At 25.4% G+C, this 27,292-nt stretch overlaps 5 protein-coding genes across 6 annotated transcripts; 3 read left to right on the forward strand and 2 right to left on the reverse strand.

The window, feature by feature from the left end:
- Positions 1–5,377: 5,377 nt before the first annotated feature.
- LOC128959927 (uncharacterized) lies at positions 5,378–6,285 on the reverse strand. Its single transcript, XM_054305962.1, has one exon. It carries the CDS (start codon positions 6,281–6,283, stop codon positions 5,378–5,380), a length of 906 nt encoding a protein of 301 aa, XP_054161937.1. The 5' UTR covers positions 6,284–6,285.
- A 585-nt stretch (positions 6,286–6,870) lies between these two features.
- On the forward strand, positions 6,871–9,386 carry LOC128959861 (SAGA-associated factor 11 homolog). 2 transcript variants are annotated; one of them, XM_054305882.1, is made up of 4 exons: positions 6,871–7,158; positions 7,227–7,348; positions 7,596–7,609; positions 8,903–9,386. In XM_054305882.1, the coding sequence occupies exons 1-4, from the start codon at positions 7,105–7,107 to the stop codon at positions 9,280–9,282; spliced, it is 570 nt and encodes a 189-aa protein (XP_054161857.1). In that variant the 5' UTR covers positions 6,871–7,104; the 3' UTR covers positions 9,283–9,386. The 2 variants fall into 2 exon arrangements, with proteins under 2 accessions (XP_054161857.1, XP_054161858.1); XM_054305883.1 differs by having other exon boundaries at positions 8,912–9,386.
- Positions 9,387–10,828: 1,442 nt separating this feature from the next.
- LOC128959960 (ADP-ribosylation factor 6) lies at positions 10,829–12,286 on the forward strand. The gene is made up of 5 exons (XM_054306001.1): positions 10,829–11,150; positions 11,230–11,511; positions 11,599–11,702; positions 11,794–11,992; positions 12,050–12,286. The coding sequence occupies exons 2-5, from the start codon at positions 11,430–11,432 to the stop codon at positions 12,196–12,198; spliced, it is 534 nt and encodes a 177-aa protein (XP_054161976.1). The 5' UTR covers positions 10,829–11,150; positions 11,230–11,429; the 3' UTR covers positions 12,199–12,286.
- A 1,390-nt stretch (positions 12,287–13,676) lies between these two features.
- LOC128959799 (mothers against decapentaplegic homolog 6-like) lies at positions 13,677–17,975 on the reverse strand. The gene is made up of 2 exons (XM_054305812.1): positions 17,632–17,975; positions 13,677–14,329 (listed from the first exon to the last, which is right to left on the reverse strand). Exons 1-2 carry the CDS (start codon positions 17,663–17,665, stop codon positions 13,809–13,811), a joined length of 555 nt encoding a protein of 184 aa, XP_054161787.1. The 5' UTR covers positions 17,666–17,975; the 3' UTR covers positions 13,677–13,808.
- Positions 17,976–24,015: 6,040 nt separating this feature from the next.
- On the forward strand, positions 24,016–27,274 carry LOC128960361 (importin-13-like). The gene is made up of 2 exons (XM_054306431.1): positions 24,016–26,329; positions 26,411–27,274. The coding sequence occupies exons 1-2, from the start codon at positions 24,242–24,244 to the stop codon at positions 27,272–27,274; spliced, it is 2,952 nt and encodes a 983-aa protein (XP_054162406.1). The 5' UTR covers positions 24,016–24,241.
- The last annotated feature ends 18 nt before the right edge of the window (positions 27,275–27,292 follow it).

Raw genomic sequence — 27,292 nt, forward strand, 5'->3', positions numbered from 1 at the left:
TTATTTAAATAATTATAACTTATTTGCAACTTTTTATGTTTTAATTTAAACAAAAATAAAAGCGATTTTCACAATATAAATAAAAGTTAATCTTAGGTTATTGTATATACTGTACTATACATTGTATTTCGGGGTATTATCTATAATTTAAAGGTATGCTTTTGTTTAATAATATATCATACAATTATAGTCTTATAAACCATTTATTTCACCGATTGCTATGTATTTTGTATATATAATTGAATAATATGTTATAAAATATTTGTTCAACTATTTGTAGTATTTATTGATTTTTATGTTATTTATGTGTTTACTTTATCTTAACAAATGTCTATAGACTAACATTGGCTTTTAAAATAGAATATTTGATAAAAAATAATATATAATATAATACCAAAAATTGTTATTTTTAGTAACAAAGTTATAATAATAGTCATAAAATACAATGAAATTGTTTATCCAAAACTAATTATTAAATTCTAATTATAGATCATATTAATAGCAAATCATACAAAACAATAGTTAAATATTTTATATGGATATAAATTTATGTATATATATATTAATATATTATTAATAAATTTTTATTGTATTAAGATCCCAATGTCCTAATAAATATTGGAAATGATTAAAAGCTATGATTATATATGATTTTGATTGGAGTATCAATAAAAATAATTAATGATTTCCATTTAAATTTAGTTAAATACTAAAAATAATTAACAATAAAATTATATAAAAACAAGTTAAAATAAATAAAATAAAATTAGATAACTATTTACCAATTAAAAAATTATATAATGAATTCATAAAAATATTATTAATTTTGATTCATAAAATAAATATAATATAAATTTAAACATACAGTATGTATAAAGATATAAATGGAGATAAAGTTGTATATTAGTAATACTAATTTAGTACCCAATCTTGTTTTTAGACTTTTAAATTTAAATTTACAAATTTTAGGTTACAATTGGTTAAACAATAATATATAAATAAATCATTGAAAAGTATGTATTATTTTTGTGAGAACTAAATCTTTTTAATAGTTTATATAAGTTATGTTCATTCAATAGATTTGATGATTGTATATATAATATATACTGTATATATATATATATATATATATATATATAAATTATAATTTATATATATTAAGCTGCGTTCACACAAACGTCAAGTTAACTTATTATAGTAGAATTAACTTAAGTTTTGGTTCACATATAAACTTATTTGAGTTAACTTTATTTAAGTCAAGTACAGTAAGTAACCCTTCATAAGTAAGTTTACTTCATTAAGTCAATGTGAAGACAAAACTTACAAACTTAGTCAATAAGTGTTAAGTATAATAAGTAAACATTTTAAGATTTTAAATGCTTGCTTCACTGTCCCTCAAAAATCAGTTTAATTTTACCTTTAAATTATGAATAGTACTTATTTTTTAAAATTTGTATACAATATGCCTATCATTATTAATTCTATTTCTTATTTTGAAAATATAATATAAGACAATTAAATTTTTATATCTAATTATCATTTGAATTAATAAAATAATTTCAATAATTTGATTAATTTTATAACAACTGATAAACTCAAGTATGGCTGTATGAACACGTGTTACTTAAAACTTGAGTTTAAGTCAAGTTTACTCATTCAAGCATTGGTTTGAACGCAGTTTTAGACTTTTTGTTTGTTTTATTGAAAAAGTTGCTTAAACTAAGTAAATGTTTCTATTTTTTAATTTTTTAATTTATGTTTAATATACTATATTATAGTATATTATTTAAACATTCGTCTATTTTTATATTCTACATTAATTCAGTGTAACTCATAAGCTATTTATATAAGATTATAAAATTCATTAAATTTAAACGAAAAAATAACAGATAAAAAACAAATCAATAATCGATTTTTCAAAAAAAAATCAATTTAACTTAAAAAAGTTTTGTATTTGAGATAAAAAATTTATATTATTGTCACTATTTTTTACGATCCCATAAGTCAATACTGATATGCATTTATTTCTATATAATCTAATCAATTGAAATGGTTTGAACACTAAAGGAATTAAAAATAAAAATCTGTTTATTAAATACAAAATAAAACTATAGTATCTATTATATAATAATAATATATAAAAGGGTTATTCATTAATCTCGCGCATGGGGTTTTTGCTATAACTCTTAAACGGAGTGAGATATATTAATTTTGTAAAAAGTGTATTAAAATATGATTTACGCGTGATATCATAAAATATAAAATTTTTAATTTTGATAACGTGATCATATTTATGACGGGCTGTTTGTAAACCACTATGTCACAACCTAACCTATAAATGATAGAATAAAATTTCAATAGCAATTTTTTAAAGCCTGACTTGAAAAATTATGGGAAGAAAAAATTTTTAAAATTGGTCGAAAAATAAATTTTTTATGGCATTTCAAACTTGTGAAAAAACACATTATATAAAATAATCAAAAATAAAATGACGTTATTTATGGATAGTATACACTTATAAGATAAAGATTTTAATACTATTACTTATTCTAAAAACTAAATTTTTTTATGTCAAATATTTTTTTAGATATTAAAATTACAATAAAAACATAGCATTATAATTTGATAATGTAATTTAATTTTAAATTTAATTATCTAAAAAAATATTAGACATAAAAAAATTTTGTTTTTAAAATATGTAATAGTTTTAAAATCTTTATCTTATAAGTATATACTATCCATAAATAACGTCATTTTATTTTTGACTATTTTATATAATGTGTTTTTTCACAAGTTTGAAAAGCCATAAAAAATTTATTTTTCGACCAATTTTAAAAATTTTTTCTTCCCATAATTTTTCAAGTCAGGCTTTAAAAAATTGCTATTGAAATTTTATTCTATCATTTATAGGTTAGGTTGTGACATAGTGGTTTACAAACAGCCCGTCATAAATATGATCACGTTATCAAAATTAAAAATTTTATATTTTATGATATCACGCGTAAATCATATTTTAATACACTTTTTACAAAATTAATATATCTCACTCCGTTTAAGATTTATAGCAAAAACCCCATGCGCGAGATTAATGAATAACCCTTTTACATATGTTATTTATCTTCAAAAATAAATCTATACATTTTTAAATAAATAAAATTTAATTAAATATAACTTTAAATATAAATAAAATACAGTATAAATTTTAGGAGAAATTCATTCATAAAACTTATTGTTATATCGTATAACATTAATACATATGTATATTCAATTCAAATGTATAATAAATAAAAAATAATATATAGTGTATAAATACTAACTTATTTATACTATATTTATATACTTATTTATAATATACTATAGAATTTATCACAACATTAATTATTGTATTTTTTATAACATGTCCTTGTTAATTATTATTGGTAAAATTGTTAATGACTAGAAAACATGTGAATAAACCAATTTTTATACTGTATAGTATAATATTTAAAATATTTTTTTATATAATACCTTAATTACAGACTGTAAATGAATTTTATGTTATATAGTATATTATTATGAATTATTCCGTTACAATATAATTAGACTATTGCAAAAAAACCTACAATTATTTGCTATTATTTATGACTCAGTAAAACTATACAGAGTATATTGTACTTAAGTTAGTTATTTTTAATATTAATTTTTATTTATAACATAAAATATTTTTTAAATTTTAAATTAATAGTTTGAGTTATTATAAACTAAACTCAATTATTAAAGACTAAGATAAACTAATATATTAAATATTGAAAAATTGATGTCAAAAATTGTTAGTGGGTTTCGATAAATGATATTAAGTGTGCATTCATACAGTATAACAATATGATATTTCATGATATTTATTTGATGTCAAATTTAATTTGAGATAAGTTTAAGTAATTTGATAATATATCTAATAGTTTGACATATTATATGTTTAAAAAGGTCTATAAATATGATAAATGAGTTGATTTTCTGTGCCATTTGTTATTAAATGAGTACTCAAAAGTTAAGTATCTAAAAAATATTTTTACATATTTGAAATGATATCAAAATAGTATATATTAGTACATTAGTATAATATATTAGACAAATTAGTATATAAAAATAAATAAAAATAATTATCTTAAAATGAGATTTCCATCATATAATCAAGCATCTATATTATAATATGTATTGCTTTAAATAAATATTTTTTACATATTTTCATTGTTTCACATAACTCTGTAATTATAGAATTTTGTATTTAAAATAATACTGATTTTAAAATTATAGACTAAATATTAAAATGTAGAAAAATTTAAATAAATAAAACAATATTTAAAATATAAAATTTTATACAGTACTGTCTTATTTATAATTTATAAATTTTATTTAAGTAGAATTTACTTGTAATAAATGTAATATTAATTTAGTTTATTAACAGTATTAAATTAGTTAAAATTTTTGTAAATGGAATTTTATAATAATTATATATATATATATATATATATTAACCGATTTCTAGATTTAGTATATTTCATATTTCTATTACTAAAATATATTTCTGGAGACTCTAAAAATATTTATTGAATCTCACAAATTTGTATCATTTATTATATATAGTTATTTAATGTATAGTATTGATATCCCACTTGTATGATAGGTATTTACAATCGATATATTATTGCTATGAATACATGCAATTTATAACTGAATTGAAGTCAAAGCAAATAAATAATGAAAACGATTGGTTATATTTTTGCCAACATTTGTTAGATTTATTATATTTAAATAGTAAAACTTGTGGGTTAGAGTCATCTTCAATTAAACTAACAACCAATATATACGCTTAATCTAGTACTAAATCATAATTTATCAACCATATTTATTATATTATATGATAAATTTATCAATAAATCATATAACTTGTATTGTTGTACTTTATTTATAATAAACTTTTTTAAATTGTCATAATATTAATATATTATTAGAATCTAAAACATTACTTATAACTTATATAATATACTTTATATAAACATATTTGTATTATTCAAAATGTTTATTTATTTAATTATTAAAAATTATTGATTTAAAATATTTTTTTTTATTTCAAAGATTTGATTATTTATAAGTAAACATGATTTTAAAAATAATTATAAATTATATTACCGTATATTAATTATAATTTATGTTGATAACTTATATATATAATACAGTATATAAATAAAATAAATATTTAGATAATTAAATTAATATATTAATAAATAATTCTTAATATTTAAATAATATAAATAAATAATATATAGTATATTATATATACTGTTTATATAGTTATATGCAAAAAATTGTGAAATAATTATAATAACTTATAAATAAATCAATAAAAAGATGTGACAAAAGTAATGCTTAATTGGTTAGAGTTGGTGACAGTCGCCGGCATCGCTACCGGCCTATAGAACTGCCAATTGTAATACAGGGTATCCTTTGGTTTCAATATAACCGAAAATGTGGTACAATTGTTGGCACACATTGGCGACGGCTTGAGGACAATAAGCCGATAACCAGATCCCTGTGTTAGCCATACATTGGCGAACTCGGTCTTTGGCATTGAAAACTTTGGTGATTTTGGACCAGATATGAAAACAAAGCGCTGAAGAGCCACTTCGGAACTGTTGGGAACAAAGTTTGGTCGAACCGATAGTTTACGAATCACTCGAATGGCTTCAACCCGATTGACTTTCCACTCGACGTGAATGTCAGGCTTCTGGACAAATACATTGTCCAAACTCTTGTTATTGACATTCAAAGAGTTGGACAGTAATGACATCATATCTTTTAAACTATCCATTTGTTTTGTGTCACAATTGCTGACCAATCGGGTCGTTCCGAACTCAAGTGGTTCGCGGTTTGCTAAGTAGGTGTCAACTAATGTTTTGGCAGTGATTTCATTGATAATAATATCTTTGATAATAAATGGCTTTTCATTGTTGACATACTCTTTGGCCAAAAGTGGGAAATCTGTTAAATCGGAGGCCTTAAAGACTCGATCGCAAGGCCAACAATCGAGACCAACCGATCCGTAAAAGGGATTCTCAACAATACATTCCTCGACATCCCATCCGATGAGGTGTTTGTTATGTCTCATTACAGGTAACGTCCAAAGTCTGAGTTGTCTCATAACCGGATAAATCAATTGCTGACTGTTTCTTAAGATAAACCTCTGTGTCGGACAATGACTCGAAAGAAATAAAATGATTAACAATAAGATAATCAATACTTTCATTAACTTTAAACAACATTTCATAAGAAAACATAAAACTTTGTAAAGAAATATAAAACAAGTTTTTAGTAATCTATTGAAGCGATTGTCGTTCACACAGTCTGTTGGATCAGTTGTTAAGTGATGACCACTATCTTCGTCAACAAATACTTCATCAATGAGTTGATTCAATTCTTGTTCATTAATATTGAATCTGTTGATCATCTGATCAAATGAGATCAACTCTTTCTCAATACATTTGAGGTCACAATTGAATGCCATTTATGTGTTTGTATGACAACTTGCAGTCATTTCTATAGATTTGATGTCAATAAACAACTTTTCAAAGCATTTGATCCAAGTTTTCAATTAATTGTCAATTAATTGTCAATTATTTGATAAAAGCTTTTATGTAATAATTATATCAATAATAATGTGTTTATTGTGTGAATGTTTGGTGTGTTTGATATGTTGAGTGACATCTATTGTCGACAATTGCAATACATATGCATTGAATACAATACTTATTGTATTTGAATGACAGCTGAGTTGAAACACACATTGCGTTCACTGTTTTGTTGTTATTATTATAAGAATAAGTGTTTATTAAACACTATTTTATGAGTCAATTGTTTTGAATTGAATTATTCCAGTGATTGACGAATGCATTGACTTATTGTTTAATACATTAAAATACATATGAATTGACAAAACAATTGATTGATTGATGTATTGAATCAATTAATGAATCATTTGTTTGTGTCTTTGAAGAAGTTGTGATCGTCATCGTCGGCATCAAAGTGAGTGATCACTGGATCACACCATCGCTTCCAACCATTGATTTGATGCAGAATTCAATTGTTTTCACACAATGTGTCGACAATGAAGACAATCTAAATGTTAGACAATATTATAATTTTTGAATTAATTTTTTCCAATTAATTAGTCATTTGTTTTTGAATTAAAGTCTGTAAGCAATGATTTGTTGGACGATTTGGTGGAAGAAGTACTGATCGGTGTATACTTTGATGTCCACCGCGCGGCCAAACATACAAAGAGTTTGTTTGTTGACGAATCAACTGCTGAAGAGTTAGTGATTAAAAAGACATTTGTTTAGACATTGATTTTGATTCAATTGTTTATTCACACAGTTTTTAATTATTATAAATATTTTTTACTATTTTTAAATACCGGTAAATATCTAGAAAAATAAATCTTAAAATTTATTTTTCAATTATTAAGTTAAATATATTATATAAACAATTGAATCAAAATAACATAATTTTGTATTATTATTATTGTAATACTAATTAAATTTATATATTTGTTTATTTAGGATCGATAAATATGGTATTATTAAATATTTTACAATATTTGTTTACATAGTCGTACACATAAACTATCTATTGAACTAAAATCTATTGAATTTAACTAATTGAATCAATCAATCATAATTATTCAACAAATAAACATAAAATCTATGACAAAAATAGTGAGGTTTTTTAGGAAAATTTATAGCAAACAATTGGTAAAAATAATTTTCAATGTAAATGTTTTTTAAGTCACTGTAAGACTACTGTATATATTTATTATACCACAACTACAGTATATATATATGTACGACATGTAGTTGTATCTAAAACTACAAAAAAATATTTAAAATCTCAAATATTTTAGCTAAAAGAATGATTAGATATTTGTTTCAGTATTTTCTCAACAAATATGATAATTATTAAATTTTATTAAATAGATTATGACATAGAGTTGAATGCAATTATATGTAAATTTGAGCAAAATTGACATTGGTAAAATTGCATGCAATTATACATAGATAAAGTTGCACTCCATTGTAAAATTGATGTATAGTTGCATTTAATAATAGCTCAATTACAGCAATTGAAACAATTTTATGAAACCATTAAATGTAATACCATTTTATGATTATCATCATAAATGGTATTAATTACTTTTTCGATGTCTACAATTAATTAGTTAATTTTTGTTGTCCATCACTTAAGAGAGAAGCATTTAGTGATAAAAAACATTTTGAAAAAATTTGACTTTTTTATACTTCAAATAAAATTATATGACCGCAACTATACTTGAATTATAGCAAACATTATTTTACTTTCCGTAATATTACAAAAATGTGTGCAAATATATCCAGATATAATTGCATGCAATTCTATGTCAGCTAAGACAGTACTGTAAAATCTATAGTGTAAGTACTGGTAAATATAATTTATGGTATTTACCGGTAATTTATTAATTTTTTCATTAGAAAAAATATAAACAATGCTTAATAAATAATCTTAAATTCTAAATAGTTTTTAATAATAGATAAAATATCAAATTTAATGGAATTATTTAGACTTTAAAAACTTAAATGTTTATTTTAGTTCAATTTTTTCTATAGATTTTTCAAAAAGCTTTGAGATAAAAATTATTTTTATAAATATTTGATTTTATGTTAATATTAAAACTGATTTATTTATTCAACTTTATGTTAATTTAACACAAATTTGATTAACATTTATGTTTTTAATTTACCCATCTATGAATATAAATTTATCAAATTTATTTGATGTACGATTATGTGAGCAATTATAGTAAATAGTGATTTAAAATAAATATCAATAATAGCTATAATAGACAAGAAAGGGACGGACATATTTGGGGAATTGCCAGTTAAGAAACAACACGAGTGTGAGTGTCCTAATTGTCACCGAAATTTGGCCGCTTCTCGGTTTGCACCGCATCTCGAAAAATGTATGGGAATGGGACGTAACAGTTCACGAATTGCCAGCAAAAGGATAGCCAATACATCAATGAAGAACAATGATTCAGATGCTGATGAATATGATAACAATGCAGACACTGATTGGAACGCCAACGGAGGGGACAAACCAACAAAAAAGAGGACAAAGAGACTCAAGAATGGCAACAATGGTATCGGAAACGGAATCCATAAAAGGGTTTATAATTCCAAACAAAACAAATCGGGTCTTAGTTCTAGTAAATGATTATTTATTTAATTTAATTTAATTAATTTGTGTTTTTGTACATTATATACCTATTGTATTATTGCAATTAATATTAATTATGATATAATAATATTGAATTTATTGTATAATTGATTATTCTATTACGTTATTCAGTATAACATAATTTTTCACATTTGTAAATTATAATTGAAGATTTCTATAATACAATACAGTATTTACTGTAGTACTGTATAAGTCTAAGGTAAGTGCTTTTACTGTTATTATCACATTCATCAATATATATATTATATACAGTAAATATTATACACATTTCCAATATGACTAATCAGTTATATAACAAAATAATATTTTGCAATATAAATGATATACAATGTATATATATTATTATATAACTGATTACCGGTAATCATAATTTTGAATGGGTAGCAATAGAGATACAATTTAAAAATTTATTTCAATACAAATTTCATAATATATATGAATAACTATTTATTTTAGTAAACATTTTATACTAATTATTTATCTATAGATAACTTGATTTAAACTTTTTTAAACTATAAAATACATATTTTATATTATAGTAAATAATTTCAAGCAGTTATAATACTTATATGATTATAAAATCATAAAAATACGAGTTAAGTAAAAACTAATATAATTTTTAAAGTATGTAAAATAGTTTTTGTATTTTGTTTTAACAAATTGTTGGCATAGTTAGTGTCGGGTCTATCTATTTGACAGTTATTATTAGGTGAATGCTCTCAATATAAATGTTATAAATATAACCATTCGATGAGTTTATTTATTTAATTTTTTTGCAAATATTTGTTTAATTCAAATGATGTTTAATTTGATTTAATCATAAATTTTATATTGACTTCAAGCAAACCAGTCGACCAGTGACCCCACCCTATGGTCATACCTGTGCTCTCCATAGACTATAAAGTTTAAACTATCGAAACACTTGACTCTACCTCTTCTCTCAAAACAACTGATAATAACTTAAAAACTATTTCTAAATATACTTTATATTTACTGTATTTAGAGTTCGGGAAACATTCTAAGGGAAGGAAGTTCCTTAATAAAATCCCTCCAATTTTCGCGGAAAATATTTTATATTTCTACAATAAATAAACCTAAATCTACCTAAAACTTAATTTTTAGCATAAAATTTCATTGAAATATTTAAAAAATTAATTTAATTTCAATGAATTTAGTGTTTTCATGGATCACTGGATCACACACTAACAATAAGACTCAAAATACAGTTTAATACAACATTTGTTATTCAAATCTTATTATAAAATTTGTTGTATAAGGAAATTGATTCCTGAGAATTGTCAGGGAGAAGGAAAATAAAAGGAGGGATGGAATTTGCCCGAACCCTAACTGTATGTAAATGTTTGCACTGACAATATGGTCCCCGAAACCAAACCCAATGTTTAGTTTGAATGTTTGCACTCAAACTGTGTAACCATTTATTGCAATTAACTTATGTATCGATTAATTGAATTTTCATTTATTTAATTACAATTAAATGATATCTTAATTCAATAATATTGTCAAACAGTGTCTCAATTTGATTGTCAATTGTTTTGCTTATGGATTAAGTGATTGTTTTCAATCAAATTGAAAAAAATATTATAAAAGGGTTTAACAAATGTTATGATTTTAGTGAACGTTATTAAAGAGTTGTCCACTCATTGACTGATTGACTATATTTTGATGACTGACCGGTCTGTCTGTCAATAGTTGACATCACTTGAAGACATCATTACATTATTGACACCAATTGGTCACTAAAAGACACAGTTATGTCACCAAATGATAACCAGTTGTCTCATGTATGACAAGATATGCTATTATTTTCTAATTGTCGTTAATTTGTAAGTATATTGATATCAAAACAAACAGTAATTTTTCAAAAACAAACCAAAATTTAATTATAATTTGTTTGATTAACAGATCCAATGAAACTTTGGTTACAATCATCGGTCAAACTATTGAATGATATTATTAGTCGTTAATTGAGTTGATCCAGTGTTGTTGTAACAACAGTTGTGACCATTGATGTCATAATTTTGTTTTTTTAGTTGTGTTGACACATAACTCATTATTATTACAATAGATTATAATCTATAACCACAATCACATCCCCGGAAATTATGGGCAAAATTTTGTCGAAGATTTTTGGCAATAAAGAGATGAGAATTTTAATGCTGGGATTAGATGCGGCGGGAAAGACAAGTACGACAACTACTGACTTGAAATCATATATCATTTTCTTCAGAAACTATTAACCATTTGTTTTTTTTTATTTCTTTTGATGAACAGCTATATTATATAAATTAAAATTAGGTCAATCAGTAACAACTATTCCGACGGTTGGATTCAATGTAGAGACCGTCACCTATAAAAATGTCAAATTTAGTGTTTGGGTCAGTATTTATGCATATACTTGATCTCAATTGTTGTAAAACACGGTATAATATACAGTATATATACAATGATTTGTTTATCGTATTACAGGACGTCGGCGGTCAGGATAAGATCCGACCTCTTTGGAGGCATTACTATACTGGAACTCAGGGTCTTATCTTTGTGGTCGACTCGGCCGATAGAGACCGTATCGATGAGGCCCGACAAGAGTTACACAAAATAGTGAACGACAGGGAAATGAGAGAAGTCATAATACTTGTGTTCGCCAATAAACAGGACTTACCCGATGGTATGAATTAATGATTGATTATAATTGTGATTATTGTAATTAAAATAAATATTATAGCAATGAAACCACAAGAAATTCAGGACAAGTTGGGACTGACGATGACGAGTCTTCGTCAGCGCAATTGGTACGTCCAGCCCGCCTGTGCTACCACTGGTGACGGTCTCTTTGAGGGACTCACGTGGCTTATGTCCAATCATAAGACTTAATATTTGTAGATTTAAGTGATTTAAAATGTTTTAACTCATGTTTAGAACAATTTTTGTATTATTAATAATTTTAATTATATTTAATAATTAAGTCGTTTATGAAAGTATGTCAATACAATTTCCACAAATTATAATATATTTTTAATTATTAATTAATTATATCAGATTTTGTTTTTTTTTGATTGCATTGATGCAAATTTGTTGGTTTAAAGTTTTTTATATTATACTATTGCATAACAAACAAATTATATGTATATTACAATACATTTGCGAGATTTTTCTGTATTGAGAAGTACTGTGAGTACACTATAATTATATCTTGAGTTTACTTCACAATACATTTTGTTCCAAATAAAGCATCATTTCATAGATTATATGGTTTTAAGAAAAACTAATTTTTATAATATAATTTATATACAGTATATAATATATTTACCTATTTAATAGTTAATAATAAATTTGACTAAAAATAATTTTTGATTCATTTACTCAGTTATCTAAAAACATAACAAAAGTATTTTTTAAAATATTTGTATTTAAGACTTATTAATCTTCAAATTTTTTGATGATTTCTATATTATGTAAATAATAAACTCAATTCAAGTAAAGCTTTAATTTTATTTATAATATTTGGCAACATTTATATATTTTATTTTTTAAATATATTTTATACAAATTTATGAAATATGATTCGCCCAATAAAAAGGCGAAAATTGTTTTGAAAACCATTTTCAATGATAAGAATTTTGACAAAATGAACATTTGGTTTAATAGTGTGTAAAAATAATGATCAAACAAAAAATATGTATTTATATGACTATTGGATAAATATAACAAATTATCAAAAATCATATCATTAAAAATGTGAATATTTTTATACATTATATTACAAATTGATGTTAAAAAGATTTGTCATTTCAATTATTAATTTGAATATAATTATGTTAATGAACAATGTTTCAAATTCAATGCATTTAAATCTAATTTTATATACATTTGTGAGGTTAGCAACATATTTCTTATTTATAAATTTATATATATATACTTAAATATACATTTATATAAATACTTAATAATTTAAAACATAATAATTTCGTGGAAATTACAAAAACATGATTTTCTTTTAGTCTGTCGGGACATAAATTTCAAATGATATTCAAAAATGAAATGAAAAACAAAATCACATTTCAATTCAGATCATAAGTTTGCGAAACAAAAACTGTTTTCTTATCCTTTTGTTTATTGTTTTAATTCAAAATTAGCCATAATTTACTTTATAATATAAAATATGATTTATAAATTATGAGTGGAGTGGTGAGGGAGTGCCGGCGACTTTACGACTCCTGGATATCTTAGACGTGATTTGTACTGTTATTTAATATAAAATTAATTTTAAATCCATTGAATACTTTTTCTCTTCAAAAACGGTAAACTTCATAATGCCTTTTGTTAATATTAAAATCAAAAAAATTAATAAATATTTAATTTATTAATTATTGAATTGCTTTTGATTGGAAAGAAGTTTACAATCATTATTATCCCAGTCATTGGGATAAATGTTTATCAATGAATTATCGTTGCGGCCACTTATCAAATGTAGTTTTCATATGTTAAGTGGTCAGTAGGACTTCCAGCCAACAGGGACAGGAAGTTATATATTGTCGGGAATAGTTAGAACCCCAACCCTTGTAGAAACTGATACGAAAAGCATTTGTATCCACAGGTCCATCGGTCAGTTCACGATAGGATTGTGCGACTTTGAAATCAAATACTTTAGTACTAAATCCGGGAAATACTTTATATACAGTTAGGTTGCGTGTGTTGGGCGGATCCATTGTGGGTGAGTCAACAAATATTGGATATTTTGACCGATTGTGAAGCCACACACCGTCCAACTTCCTGGTTATGGTTACACCACAACCTATCTTCTCACGGGTTCGCCTAACCGTTGAGTCCCTATTAGAGGGCGATGTCGGGAACCACTGTTCCAGCCATAGACCGGAACCTTGAGGATGATGTGCAAATACGTTGATACTATTGTCATAAACCGGGAACAGTCGGCCCACTCTATGCTTGAGTTCCCAATAAGCTAATGTACACCAATACCCACAACTTTCTGGTGCCTCAACTCCTATTAAAATATCAAATAAATTATTAATTTTTTTTTAAAGCCAACAAAATTCTTTCTAAACAGTATTTTTATACTAATATTTATTTTAATTTAGTAATGTTTATGAATTTGAATAGAAATTAATCTAAGAGAAAGAAAGTTTTAAAAATAAAAAAAAGATTTAAATTATTAATTAAAATAACTGTCTCTCAACCGGAATCAGGAATGAGATCAGTCATACATTACAGGGATTACAACTTGATTTAAGCCGACACGACATTTAAATATCATATATTATATCATTTGACTGTTACAGTAATGTTATTTTTATTCAATACTTTTGACGAAAAAATAAATGAAAAAGTATGAAATTTTTTGATAAAACATCACTCATGTAGTCATTTCAACAACACTTCAACAAAATGTAAACTAAGCATTAAATACATTCCGTTTTTATTTATCATTTATTTCTTTATATTTGTTTTATATAAAGTATTCAATCAAATACCTCAACAAAGAGTTCTGTATTTAATGTTTTCCTTTCATTTCATTCAATTAATTTATTTTTGTTTAAAATTTTTTATTTATCATTTATTAAACACCAATAATGACTTTGAAATTCACTTTTAATGAATCACAAATTATTTGCAGATATATTTATATATAAATACAGTATATCAGTGAACTTATGCCAACTAAATTCATTATCGCATTTTGACTTATGTCAAAGTTAGACAAAAATTTTAGTTTCGTTTAAAAAATAATTTTCAAGTCAACAAATTTAGTATAACTGTATAACTAAATTAAATTTTATATTGTAGATTATTAAAAACTTTTATCGATAAAATACAAACTAAATGAGTGCACACAATAGTATGCCATAAAATTGTGCCATAATTTCCTTGTCTGCAATGTGTTTGTTTTATGTGTATTATATAACGACAAACATATACACATCAATAAATATATTGATAAAAAGTATACTGTGTTTAAATGAGAAATCATCCCATATTTACTGAAATTATAAATATTATTTACATTAAAAAAATTTATGGCGAGGTATATATCATAAATAAAATGTTTGATTACTTGAAAAGATGCAAAACAAAGACTAAAATATATGTCAAAACATTAATTTTATGTGAATAACCAAATATGATATGTTTATCCCCGTTTTATGTCCTCAAAAATTGTTATATAACTCTTTATAAATGGTTTAAGTCTTGCCTGTCTATCAAATGTTGAATTTAAATGAATATATATTTTTTGAAATATCAATGATAAGCTTTATTTATTATATTTTTATATATACTTATAAATTATATTTTAACTCAACTATCAATTCGTCAACAAAAAACAGCATTCATTTGGGTGTAAACTAAAACCAAATTGACTTTTAAATAGTTTTTAAACATTTGGTATATTAGGATTGACACTAATTTGATTGAACAAAATCTAACTACTGATACTTTATATGAAAAATGACATTTATTTAATGCCATTTTAACAGTTGTACTCATAGATAGATAATACTAATAATTGTAGAAAATATCATAAATTGGTATTAAATGCACTTATAATAATTGCATGATTAAGTGAAATATCATAATACTGTATGTTAAGCATATATAACATTGATTGTATGCAATAATATAAAGTTTGTCCTGATTTTTACAGTTAAAAAAAACTAATGCCAGTTATGATATAACCTTTAGTTCACTATAATAACAGTAGAAACGGGATTAGTCAAGAAATGAGTGAAAAAGGCTTATAAAATACAAAATACATTGTCGAGTGTTTTCATAGCGATTGTTGTGTTGTGAAGAAGTGGTGGCGGATTGGCGTCAGTCATCACAATGAGTTGCAATACATATAATGAGAAAAAGAGAGAGAGAGAGAGCACAGGCATCACGCCATAGCCAGTCTGTGCCGACTCGGCGGCGACCCTGTGCTGGTGCCGTGCAATCAGGCATTCACTGCTATATTACAACACACTATACTATATATACTGTATGAGACTCTATGCGCACTCCTCTTGAAGACAGCAATTACAGCCATAACCAACTGACAACAACTATTGCCTGACCCATAATGTGTGTGTTTTTGCTGTCTATACTCAAAAAACATTGCACAACACTGTATAACTCCCGACACGACTATTACTAGTGTATGTAATAACTGGAAATCAGATGCGACTTAAAGGCGACTCTCGATGTCTTTCGCAAAATATATATTATCTAAAAAAAGTGTCGTCTCTTCAAATGGCAACACTTATTAGATCCCAATAAAGAGATAAATATTTTCAACAAAAATATATATCAAAAAATGTTTTTTGTCTTTCAAAGAACTAACAGAGAGATAAATGCTTTAAGTTTTTAGAGCCTATTATTAGTACAGTATTTATTACTTTGTCTTTTAACTTAAAATTCAAGTTATATTTTGTATGAAAAACTAAATCAAACACAAACTTAACAAATAATTTAATAGTCGTTTATTAGATATAATAATAAATATGTATTAATCAAATTTAACATTTTTAGTAATAGTCGCTTTTTTAGTCTATCCATTGACTAAAATAACTTTAAACCATAGGCATCCCAATAAGTCCTATCCCATCCTCCTGTGCTATGAGTGCCACCATAAGAGTGAGTCTCCCTAACTTAAAGGCAATGATTTTTATCATTACTCGCTGACCTTGTATGAGGACCGGCTCACACATACACAAACCAAAAGAATGTCTACTCTCTCATATGTCCGCCAGCACTGGTAGCCCAGGCATACCATAACCGTAGTAGAAAAAGGCAGTTATATACAGTATATCGTGAATATGCATTTATGGCACATTTCTTAACAAAGTTTTTAAGATATTTGAAAATTTTAACTTAAATCTAACCATTCATAAAAATATCACATAAATTTACAAATACATTATAATTGCAATTAATATCCAGTTTGTAAACATTTAAATATACTCAGATTTTAGTACCTTTAGAGACTATCATATACTTTTCAAAATCAGTTTAACACATAATAATTGCTTAAATAAAAAAATAGTGTCTAGACTTAAACAAATATAACAACAAAAATGGTGTAATATGATATTAAACATTTATGATTAAATTGTACACTCAAAACAATTTATATATATATATATATCATTATTATGACATATATGACAAGGTAATTGAAAATTTTATAATCATGAAAATATACACTAAAAAAACGTGAAAAGTTAACAATAAAAATATATTATAGACTAAAGAACTATAATTAGAAATAAAAATTAATATATAGTAGATATAAGTAAATCAATTGACAATTACCGTCATCACTATGAACGGGGAACAGTTGGTCCATTCCATGCCTGAGCTCCGAATAAACTGATGAACATTAAGGGCACAAAACTTTGTTGTGTTGTTTGTGTCGAAAAAAAGTCAGCAAAATATATATGATATGATATATACAAAAAAAACTTATTGTATTTTTTTTGTGTCTCACACTTCACGACTCACTCGAGACACACACAAACTTCTTGAACTTCTTCATCAAAACTTAACCTAAGCTACCAGTGCTTGAAGTACTACAGTCTTTGGTTGAGTCTCTTATTCTCTATGAGTCTAACACTTGACAGTACGTACAGTCACTTCATAACACAATATGTATGGAGAGGTTTGCCATCAACTCAGCAAAAGTGCGCAAAACTTGTGTATTAGTTATGGCTTACTGTAGTAGTGAACACTTGTGGTACTCATTGTCTACTGGATTAGTGCTCGACTTCATGTCGACAAACCATTATTGTAGTGATAGTACTGATGGTGATCGTACTGGTGCTCACAGTCTATTCATTCATTATTGAATAGCATCAATAGTGCAATGGCCAGCACTTGTATTATTATTATTATACAGTATATTATACACAATTATATTGCTTTTATATTATAATTAACCAGTTATTATAATTTCAATTTGTCTAAACGTATATTAACTTATTTGTCAAAATTAATCACAATTTTTACTATTCATATATTTTATATATGAATCTACAATTAAAAAAGGCTTATTCTGCACATTAGTCACACATTTATATAAATTTTTAGACCATTTTAATTAAATGTTTAGAAAGTTTTGAAAAATACTATTAAAAATTCATATAATAAAACTACATTTAAACTATATATAACTAATAGATAACAAAGTTTGGTCATAAAAAATTTAAGCTGTAAAAAAAGTTATACTTATAATTAGCTCTTTATAAAAAATGTGTGTTAAATAAGTTGAGTCAATTTGTCAATTAAATAATTAGTTAAACAAATATTATTATTTTGCCGAAAATTATATTAAAAAAAACTTATGAAAGCATTGGACGCGGAAAAAGTTTTGAATCAATATTACTATTGGTTAAGAAATTTAATACAGAATATGAGGGAAACATTGTCTGAACGGCCAGAATATGCCCGCAAGGCTTTACTATATAAAGTCTACTATAAGGAGGGATAAGGTATACAATATCTAACATTGGTTTAACTGAGGCGCCACACAAATACTCTGTCATAAGACTGTAGTTTGCCTACAGTTCCCTATTATCTGTTGAGAGACGCCAACCAAAGTCATTATCTCTAAGAAGATTCAGATTCATGGCGTGTATGAGCACTGACTGACTTTCAACTGGCAATAAACCTATGATATTTTCGATGGTTACTTCCCCCTCAATTACACCCCCAATACCACAAGACAGACGACCAAATTGGCGGCTCAATCGTTCAACACTTGATCCCACTTTTCTTTGGCTTAAAGAGCCGATAAACACATGACTCTCTCTTTTCTCTGTTAATGAATTACCCATTCATTCATTTACTGTGTTTTTGCCAAATCAATCATTTATTTATTTTCTGGTTTTTAGCTCTTTTTCTCAAAAGACATAACTAATAATATTAGCTAAAATTGATTAAAAAATCGTTTATTTATGAAAAGATTATAAAACAAAACTATCAACTAATATAAGAAGATATGTAACAAAATTGTTAAATATAATCCTTTAAATAAATAGCATACAAGTACTGCAATAACTACTGTGTATTTTGACAATACTGTAAATATTTATCTTTGCTCTACTTATCTAAAAATTATACATCAAAACTGATATATTTATTTCCAAATCATCATAATATAAAAAATAATAATAATATTTATAACTCTATTTTTATAAGTGTCGTGATTTTTTTTATTTCAAAAGATGAATAGTTATAAATTTTATATTTTACAGTATATAAACATAAAAGTTAAAAATGCATGTATAAACTAATAAATTATTTTGTAAATATTATTATTATTATTGCAATCAAGAATTTATTTATTAGTATTTCTAACATTGTAATAGGTTTGTATCATATTATAACCTAATCATTTTTTTTGTCATTTAAGTATCATATAAAGTTGTATATAATTTTTAAATACTGTAAAATAACAACTATTAAAAGTTATATTAAATATAATATATGTAATATATCATATTAATATAATTTTTTTTTTAAAGATATGTATGTGCTGTTAAATTTTTATTTGCGATTAGTTTTTATCATATATTATTAGTAGTAGTAATATGGTATTATTATCGACATTAATACGCTGATTATTACAGCATATTTGTATTGTTATATATATTGCGATATAATTATTAGCGCTTAGCCTCAAATAAAACCACATTTAATAAGTGAGTTAATTGATTTTGTTTGACTTGAGCACCTGGTGTTTGTGTTTTATTGTATTAGTTGATGTTATCAACCAATTTTGAGTGATTAGATAAATACTAAACTGTATAAAGTACTACAATCGGTACATTGTGTTAAATGAATATATTGTATTAATTGTCAAATATAATTATATAATAATGCGAAATTAGTTTTATATTTATTCATATTTTTTATAATACCATCTTTTAATAAATAATTGAAATATTAAATATCTATTTTATTAAGTAAATTATAACTACTAAATATATTATAACTTGTTTAGGACAGTGATTAAATACATATAACATGTCTAGCCATAGATTGACTAATTTGACTTTAGTCGCCAATTTTTTTGTTAAATAACTAGACAATGAATTAATGCAATTTTTATTTTGAAACATATATTAATTCCAAACGCGGTATAAATTTAAATCCAATAAAAATATTTAAAATACACATTTTGCATAATTAATTTTCAAAATTGTTTATTATATCATTTTTTATATTAACAAATTTAAGTTAAATGGTTTGTCCGAAGAATCACATATATAAAATTATTGTGCATAAATTGATTTTAGTCTAATAAAAATTATTAAATAATTAAAATGATTTTTATTAATTCTATTAATTTCATATATTTTTTATATTTTATATAATTTTTTATGTGATTCTTCAGACAAAACATTTTACTTAAATTTATAAATTAAAAAAATTATATAATCAACAATATATTATTAAAAAATGTAAACTATTTCACTATTTTCATGATGAGTTATGGTTTTTTAAAAATTAGTTATTTCAAATTATATAATAGATGTTATTAAAAATTAATGAAAATACTCGATATTTTTGTATAATATAGTATTTTACTAAAAATATTGCATATCTTATTATAAAAAAGGCAAAATTTTTACATAGAAGTTCACTGTCTAATAATAACAAATATAATATTATTTTAAGTTAAATCGTGTCTCTCATCTAATAACAACTTTATTATTACTTTTATTTAGAAAGTCGTGTCATTAAACAGTATTATGCAATATATGAATATATACTGTATATACAATAATACAGTATATACTGCTTGTTATATAATAGTGACAGTTTGAAGTACCCATAACACAGACACTTCATAATATAAGTGGAAATCCTGTTATAGTTGAGAGAAAATCATTGATGTCTTGCCTTATCATCAATGAGTTACATCATTTAGTAACACAATTGTATGGGTCAGGCATTGGTGGCACTGGTATATAGTGAGACACACAGGCAGATGGTTATGTTAGTGAGTGATATCTGGAAGACATAGTAATAGTAGATTAATGCCTGATTGCACGGCACCAGCACAGGGTCGCCGCCGAGTCGGCACTGGTTGCCAATGGCGTGCATGCGTTAGCACAGTCTGGGCTTATAACTGACTGCCTGTGCTCTCATTATTTGCAAACTCATTGTCATGACTGACGCCAATCCACCACCACTTCTTCAACAACACAACAATCACTATATATTTCATTTGACTATTTTTTTGATACATTAATTTCCTCGATGTCTGTCTCTGATGTGTGACTTTCATACTAAAGTATTATGAAAAGGCACTGCACTTCCACTGCCTGTCCCATAACTCCAACATAACTTTGCTCTCATAAACGATAATTAGTCTCATAGACTGATCCATTAAGCATTAGATTAACTAAACATTAAATAACTATTAACTAGTCATCAGCTGTCGATTGTCATCTCAGTCGACAATTGATATATTTATTTTTAAAAACTTTATTTTAAGCAAAAGTTATTCAAAATTATCAAATAATGCTTTAGTTTTATTCTACAATTACTTCTTTAAACTTAAGAATATTCACTATTTATTTTAATTTATAAAATATTAATTTCCATAACATTATACCGTACTATATATAGTATGGAATATAAGATTAATAGATGAGATTAATGGCTCCAAAGTAGGCATCAATCAAATGAATAGTTTTAAATGATTTTGAACTTTCTAAACAAAATCTCTAACTTTTTATTGATTTACTATTTACTAATGTTTTATTACATAACATTACATTTAACACATATATTATATAATATTGTGATAACAAATAATGCAAAGAAAACAAAAGTAAAATTATATAATCAACAGTAAATTATATAAGTAGTTTCACTTTGGATTTAAAAAAATAATATATATGTATTATAATTTATAAATATCAAAGTAAAACAAATTAATTGCACAAAATAAAATGATGAAAACTAAAAATGGCCAATTTATAGAAATCATAAATAATTGTAAATCTAATTTTTATTTAGCAAATTATATCAAATAAAACAAACTGTATTTTTGAAAAATATTAAGTCGCGACTAAAGTGTGGGCTTTGAAGAGATTATTTGATTTGATTGCAAATTTTTAATGATATTTATTATAATTTCAAACTATATTTGAATACCGGTCTAGACTTTGGGGCGCTTTTTTGCTTTTAAATTCTGTATACATTAATACACTATAGTTTATATACTGTACAATAATTTGCTGTGTGTTTGGTATAGCAAACATTTATTAAATTTTTTGTAAATATAAATATTTTTCTTAATACTAAACACGACGACGACTTTACGTTATATTTATCCATTAAATATGCAAAACATGTATAGATATATCATATATGTGTTAATGAGTTCAAAGTAATGATACTGTATTTACTTAATAACTACAGTATTCCCAAACTCCAGTGCTATATATCATATAATATAAATAATAAAATATATACTTTAATACTGTATATAACTTAGTAATTTAATTTCAAAAATTTTATGAAAACAATTTATCAATATATTTGTATGACATCAATCAATAAAATAATAATATAATTTACATCATAACAAATCTGATAATTGTAATTTTTTAAACTTATATTAAGTGTATAATATTATTTACTATAAAATACAATTTATTAATATTAAAATAAACAATTATCAGTCTATAATTTTAGTGATATACTATTTTAATGTCAAGAAAATATGACCAAAAATTACTCTTTTTACAACTTTTTTACGATCATCTAATCATAATTAAATGTATAAAAATCAATAATAAAAATTATAAATAAATAAGTTTTCATTAAAAAAATGAATTATTTCTAATAATATTTAATAATTCATATCTAATAAAACATATATTATGTCAAATTTAATCTTTTATTTATTAATTCGATAATATAATCACTTCAATAATTGCTTTAATAAACTCACAAAATATGTAATTAGTTTTCTTTCAATGTTTCTACTTTAGATAGATTTCAATACATTTTCAATATTTATTTTTTTAATTTATGTCCACTTAAAGAAAATTAAACCCAAATTTAAGAGTATATTAATATAAATCATTTGATTCCTCAGAAGCTTTAATAGTTTAATTAAAATTTATATATTGTATGTATATTAATAGCTTATAAAAATATTGTTGTAAATATATATTTTTAAAAATAAATCTTATTTTTAACTTAGACTATGATTGATTTATGACAATTTTAATATAAATTATCAAATTAATAACATAAATTATATAATAAGATATAATATTACACTAATGTATTATATTTTATAATTTGTTTGACATTTTGGTTAATAAAAAAATATTATGATTTTTATTCACAATCGTTCCTAAAGTCAAGTACTGTATTATATCATACACTTTAACTGTTATATAATAAAGCATATAATTATTGGAATATTAAAAATTATGTTATTATATAGATGTATAGATACTGTATATAATTGTTATTAATAATAATAAAATAATTATAATTAAAAATATATATTTAAAAAAATAAATTAAATAAAAATAAAAACAAATAAATCAATTATTAATATACTGTATATTTAATACAATAATCGATTTAAATACTGTATAAATTGAAACAATGAAAGAATTGAATTCAATGTTAATAATAGAGTCATCTATTGAATGGAAAAACAAATAAATTCTTTAAATATTTACAACAAAAACCAAAAACCGAATCATTTGTTGAGTGAAGTGATTGTCATTTAACACATGATTTCAAGATTAAGAAGACATTCAATGATTGCATGACTTTGAATGTTATCTACCATTGGTTTGACAACAGCCGACACACAGATAATTGTCAAATATTTCTGTAAGCCTTAAGATAATCGCTAAAGTATTTTAACGAAAGATAGTCAACAATGGATTTGACGGTCGAGACTATCGAGAGATTGATCCACGAGTTGTATAACAACAGTAACCAAATGACACAATCGGAGGCCAATCAATACTTGACGTGCGTTCAGATGTCGAGTCAGGCCTGGGATGTTGTGGCAGCTCTTCTTAATCCAAATAAACCGCTTGAAGTGCAATACTTCGGTGCCTCGACTTTATACACAAAGATCACCAAATTTTACCACGAATTGGATCCACAGAAGCAATTGGATCTCAAGAATCAGTTGATGCAGTTGTTGTTGTCATACCTTTCACTCGACGGCATGAGAATAGTTGAGACCAGAATTGTTGTTTGTTTGGCTGCATATGTGGTTCACTCGGTGGCCAACAATTGGGAGAATGCTGTCACCGATTTGGTCAATCATTTACAACCAAATAAATTGTCACACATTTCGATTAATCGAGTTCTTCAAGCGCTTATGGATTTACTGTCTGCCATTCCCGAAGAGTTTCAAACTATTTATTTAACACAACAACAGAAGACAGTCATCAGGAGTGCACTCTTGAAGTTTAACGAACAGATCTTTTCTATTATATTAAGCCTTTTATCTGAGCCTCAGTTACCGGAAGAGATCCATTTGGCAACTATTAAATGTTTTTCCAATTGGGCCCAAAATACTGGTCCATTAATTATTGGCGACAAACACGAAGAAATTGTACTTTTAGTTCTTCGCTCAGTCTGTGATGACTTTCTTAGTCAGACAGCAGTCGAAACCATAACTAATATCTATTCGCACCCAGAGATGCATAAACAGCCCACTCTTGTACTCAAACTTATTGACCAAATGGTTGGTTTAGAGCCGACACTTAACAAAGCCATACAAGAGTCCAATCAAGACATGGCTAACAACATCTACACTCTATTTATTCAAATATTGGAAACACATTCACGTCTTCTGTTGGATGCACTCATTGATAAACCCCAATACCTGAACAACATTTTGAAAGCCATAGCTATTGTTCTTCAGTGCAGTTCAACTCCAGGTTACCATTCAATTGATGAGAATTGTAGTGAACAAGCGTTTAACTTCTGGTATACACTTCAGGATGATATCATAGCATCAGATGAGTCGCGAATTGAGACTTATTTAGTTATGTTTAATCAATTGTTCCACTCATTGATCGACGCTTTTATTATCAAAGTTCAGTATCCAACCGATGAAGTCTATGAAAATGAATGGAATAGTTATGACAGAGAAAGCTTTCGATGCTATCGTCAAGATATTGGAGACTCATTCATGTATTGCTATAATATCTTAAGAGTATCAATGCTGTCGAGTCTGTTAACACATTTTCAAATGGCTATCAATCGACTAACAACTCAACTCAATACTGATCCACAAAAGTCGTGGCAGTATTTGGAAGCAGTTCTCTATACGTTTAGTTCAATAGCTGAGAGTGTCAATCCTTCAGAAACTGTTTATTTGAATCAATTGTTTACACAATTACCAAATATTCCGTTCGCTTACGTCCATTCACCGCGTCTATTGGCCACTGCTATGGATACAATGGCCTCTCACGCTGAATGGATTTCAGCCAACAGTGCTTTTCTACCAAATGTATTGTCACTTCTTATGATTGGTCTTAAGGCCGATGAATATGTAACGATATCGGCAACGATGGCCTTAAAAGATATAACACGTGAGTGTCAACTCATTATAAAACCATACGCTCAACAAATACTTTCCATTTGTGAACAATCTCTGAGTTCGGAATCACATTTGAAGCCCAAAGAGAAATCAAGAATTATGTGTTCAATTGGTTTGACACTCTCTGTCCTTCCTATTGAGGAGATTATGGTTGCAATCAATAAGTTGTTGACACCTATTATAACTGATATACACAATGTTTTGAATGAATGCGAAAAAGATACTAATAATATAAGCAATGAAGTCGTTCGGACACATGTATCGGCACAGTTGTCAATGTTGGCGATGTTATTCTCAACACTTGATGTAAATTTAAAACGAAATACCGATGAAGACTATCCAATTGAGACAATTAAAAAACAGGAAAGTTCAGGACCTCAACCAATATATATAATTTTAGAACAGGTATTCTATTGTTGTATTTAAAGATTAATATATATATATATATTTATAAATTAAAATGTATTAAATTAATGTAATTGATAGGTACTTCCAATATTCAACTGTATCGGTACTAAATGGCCAACAGATGAACCAATAACTGAATCTCTATGTGAATGTATTAAAAAATCGGTGATAACACTGTTGGATGATATTAAACCACTTGTCGGCAAAATTCTTCAATTATTACATTTTCTTTACAAATCTTCAGCGCAGACATCGATATTAGAAATATCAAAGCAATTGATTATTCTTTTTGCTTTTGAAAAGGATTTACAAAACGATTTAACAAAATATTTCGTTGAATTATGTAATCATACAATAATTTGTTGTCAACAGGATTTAAGACAACAAACTGCACTTTTGGAAGTATTTTATTCATGTTTAGCCAATATTGTAAAGAAAGTTCCCGTTTTGTATAGCAGTAATCTGTTAGACGTTTCCTCATTATTCCGGTGCGCAATGTCTGCCCTGATTTTGCCAGAGAAGCCAACAGTGCGCTACAGTTCGTCATTTATCAGTGAATTCATTATAATTAGTCGTGAAGTGGAAGCGATGAACAAAGTGGTCAATGAAGAGATTGAGAATTTAATCGGACAGATATTTGCCGTTATTGGCGGCACTTTTGATTCGCCCCGTAATGTAGTCGAACACATGGCTGACATTCTTATGGCTCTAAATTGGAAATACTTTGATAACCTGACCCGTTGTATGAATACTCTGATTCAAAGAGAAGGCTTTCCCACAGTTCACGCAAACGCCGATAAAAAGACACATTTTGTAAGACTTATTCTAACACAAAGAAAAAATAAACGAAAACTTAAAGAAATTATTAATGAGTTTAGTCTCACCTGTCGGGGACTTATTGGCAATGAATACAGCAATCAAATGATTAAACTTCCCTTTTAAATGTTAAATAATTACAGT

Source organism: Oppia nitens, unplaced genomic scaffold, assembly GCF_028296485.1.
Source record: "Oppia nitens isolate AA-2021 unplaced genomic scaffold, nextdenovo-longstitch-racon4-pilon3 scaffold4_pilon_pilon_pilon, whole genome shotgun sequence".
NCBI lineage: Eukaryota > Metazoa > Arthropoda > Arachnida > Sarcoptiformes > Oppiidae > Oppia > Oppia nitens.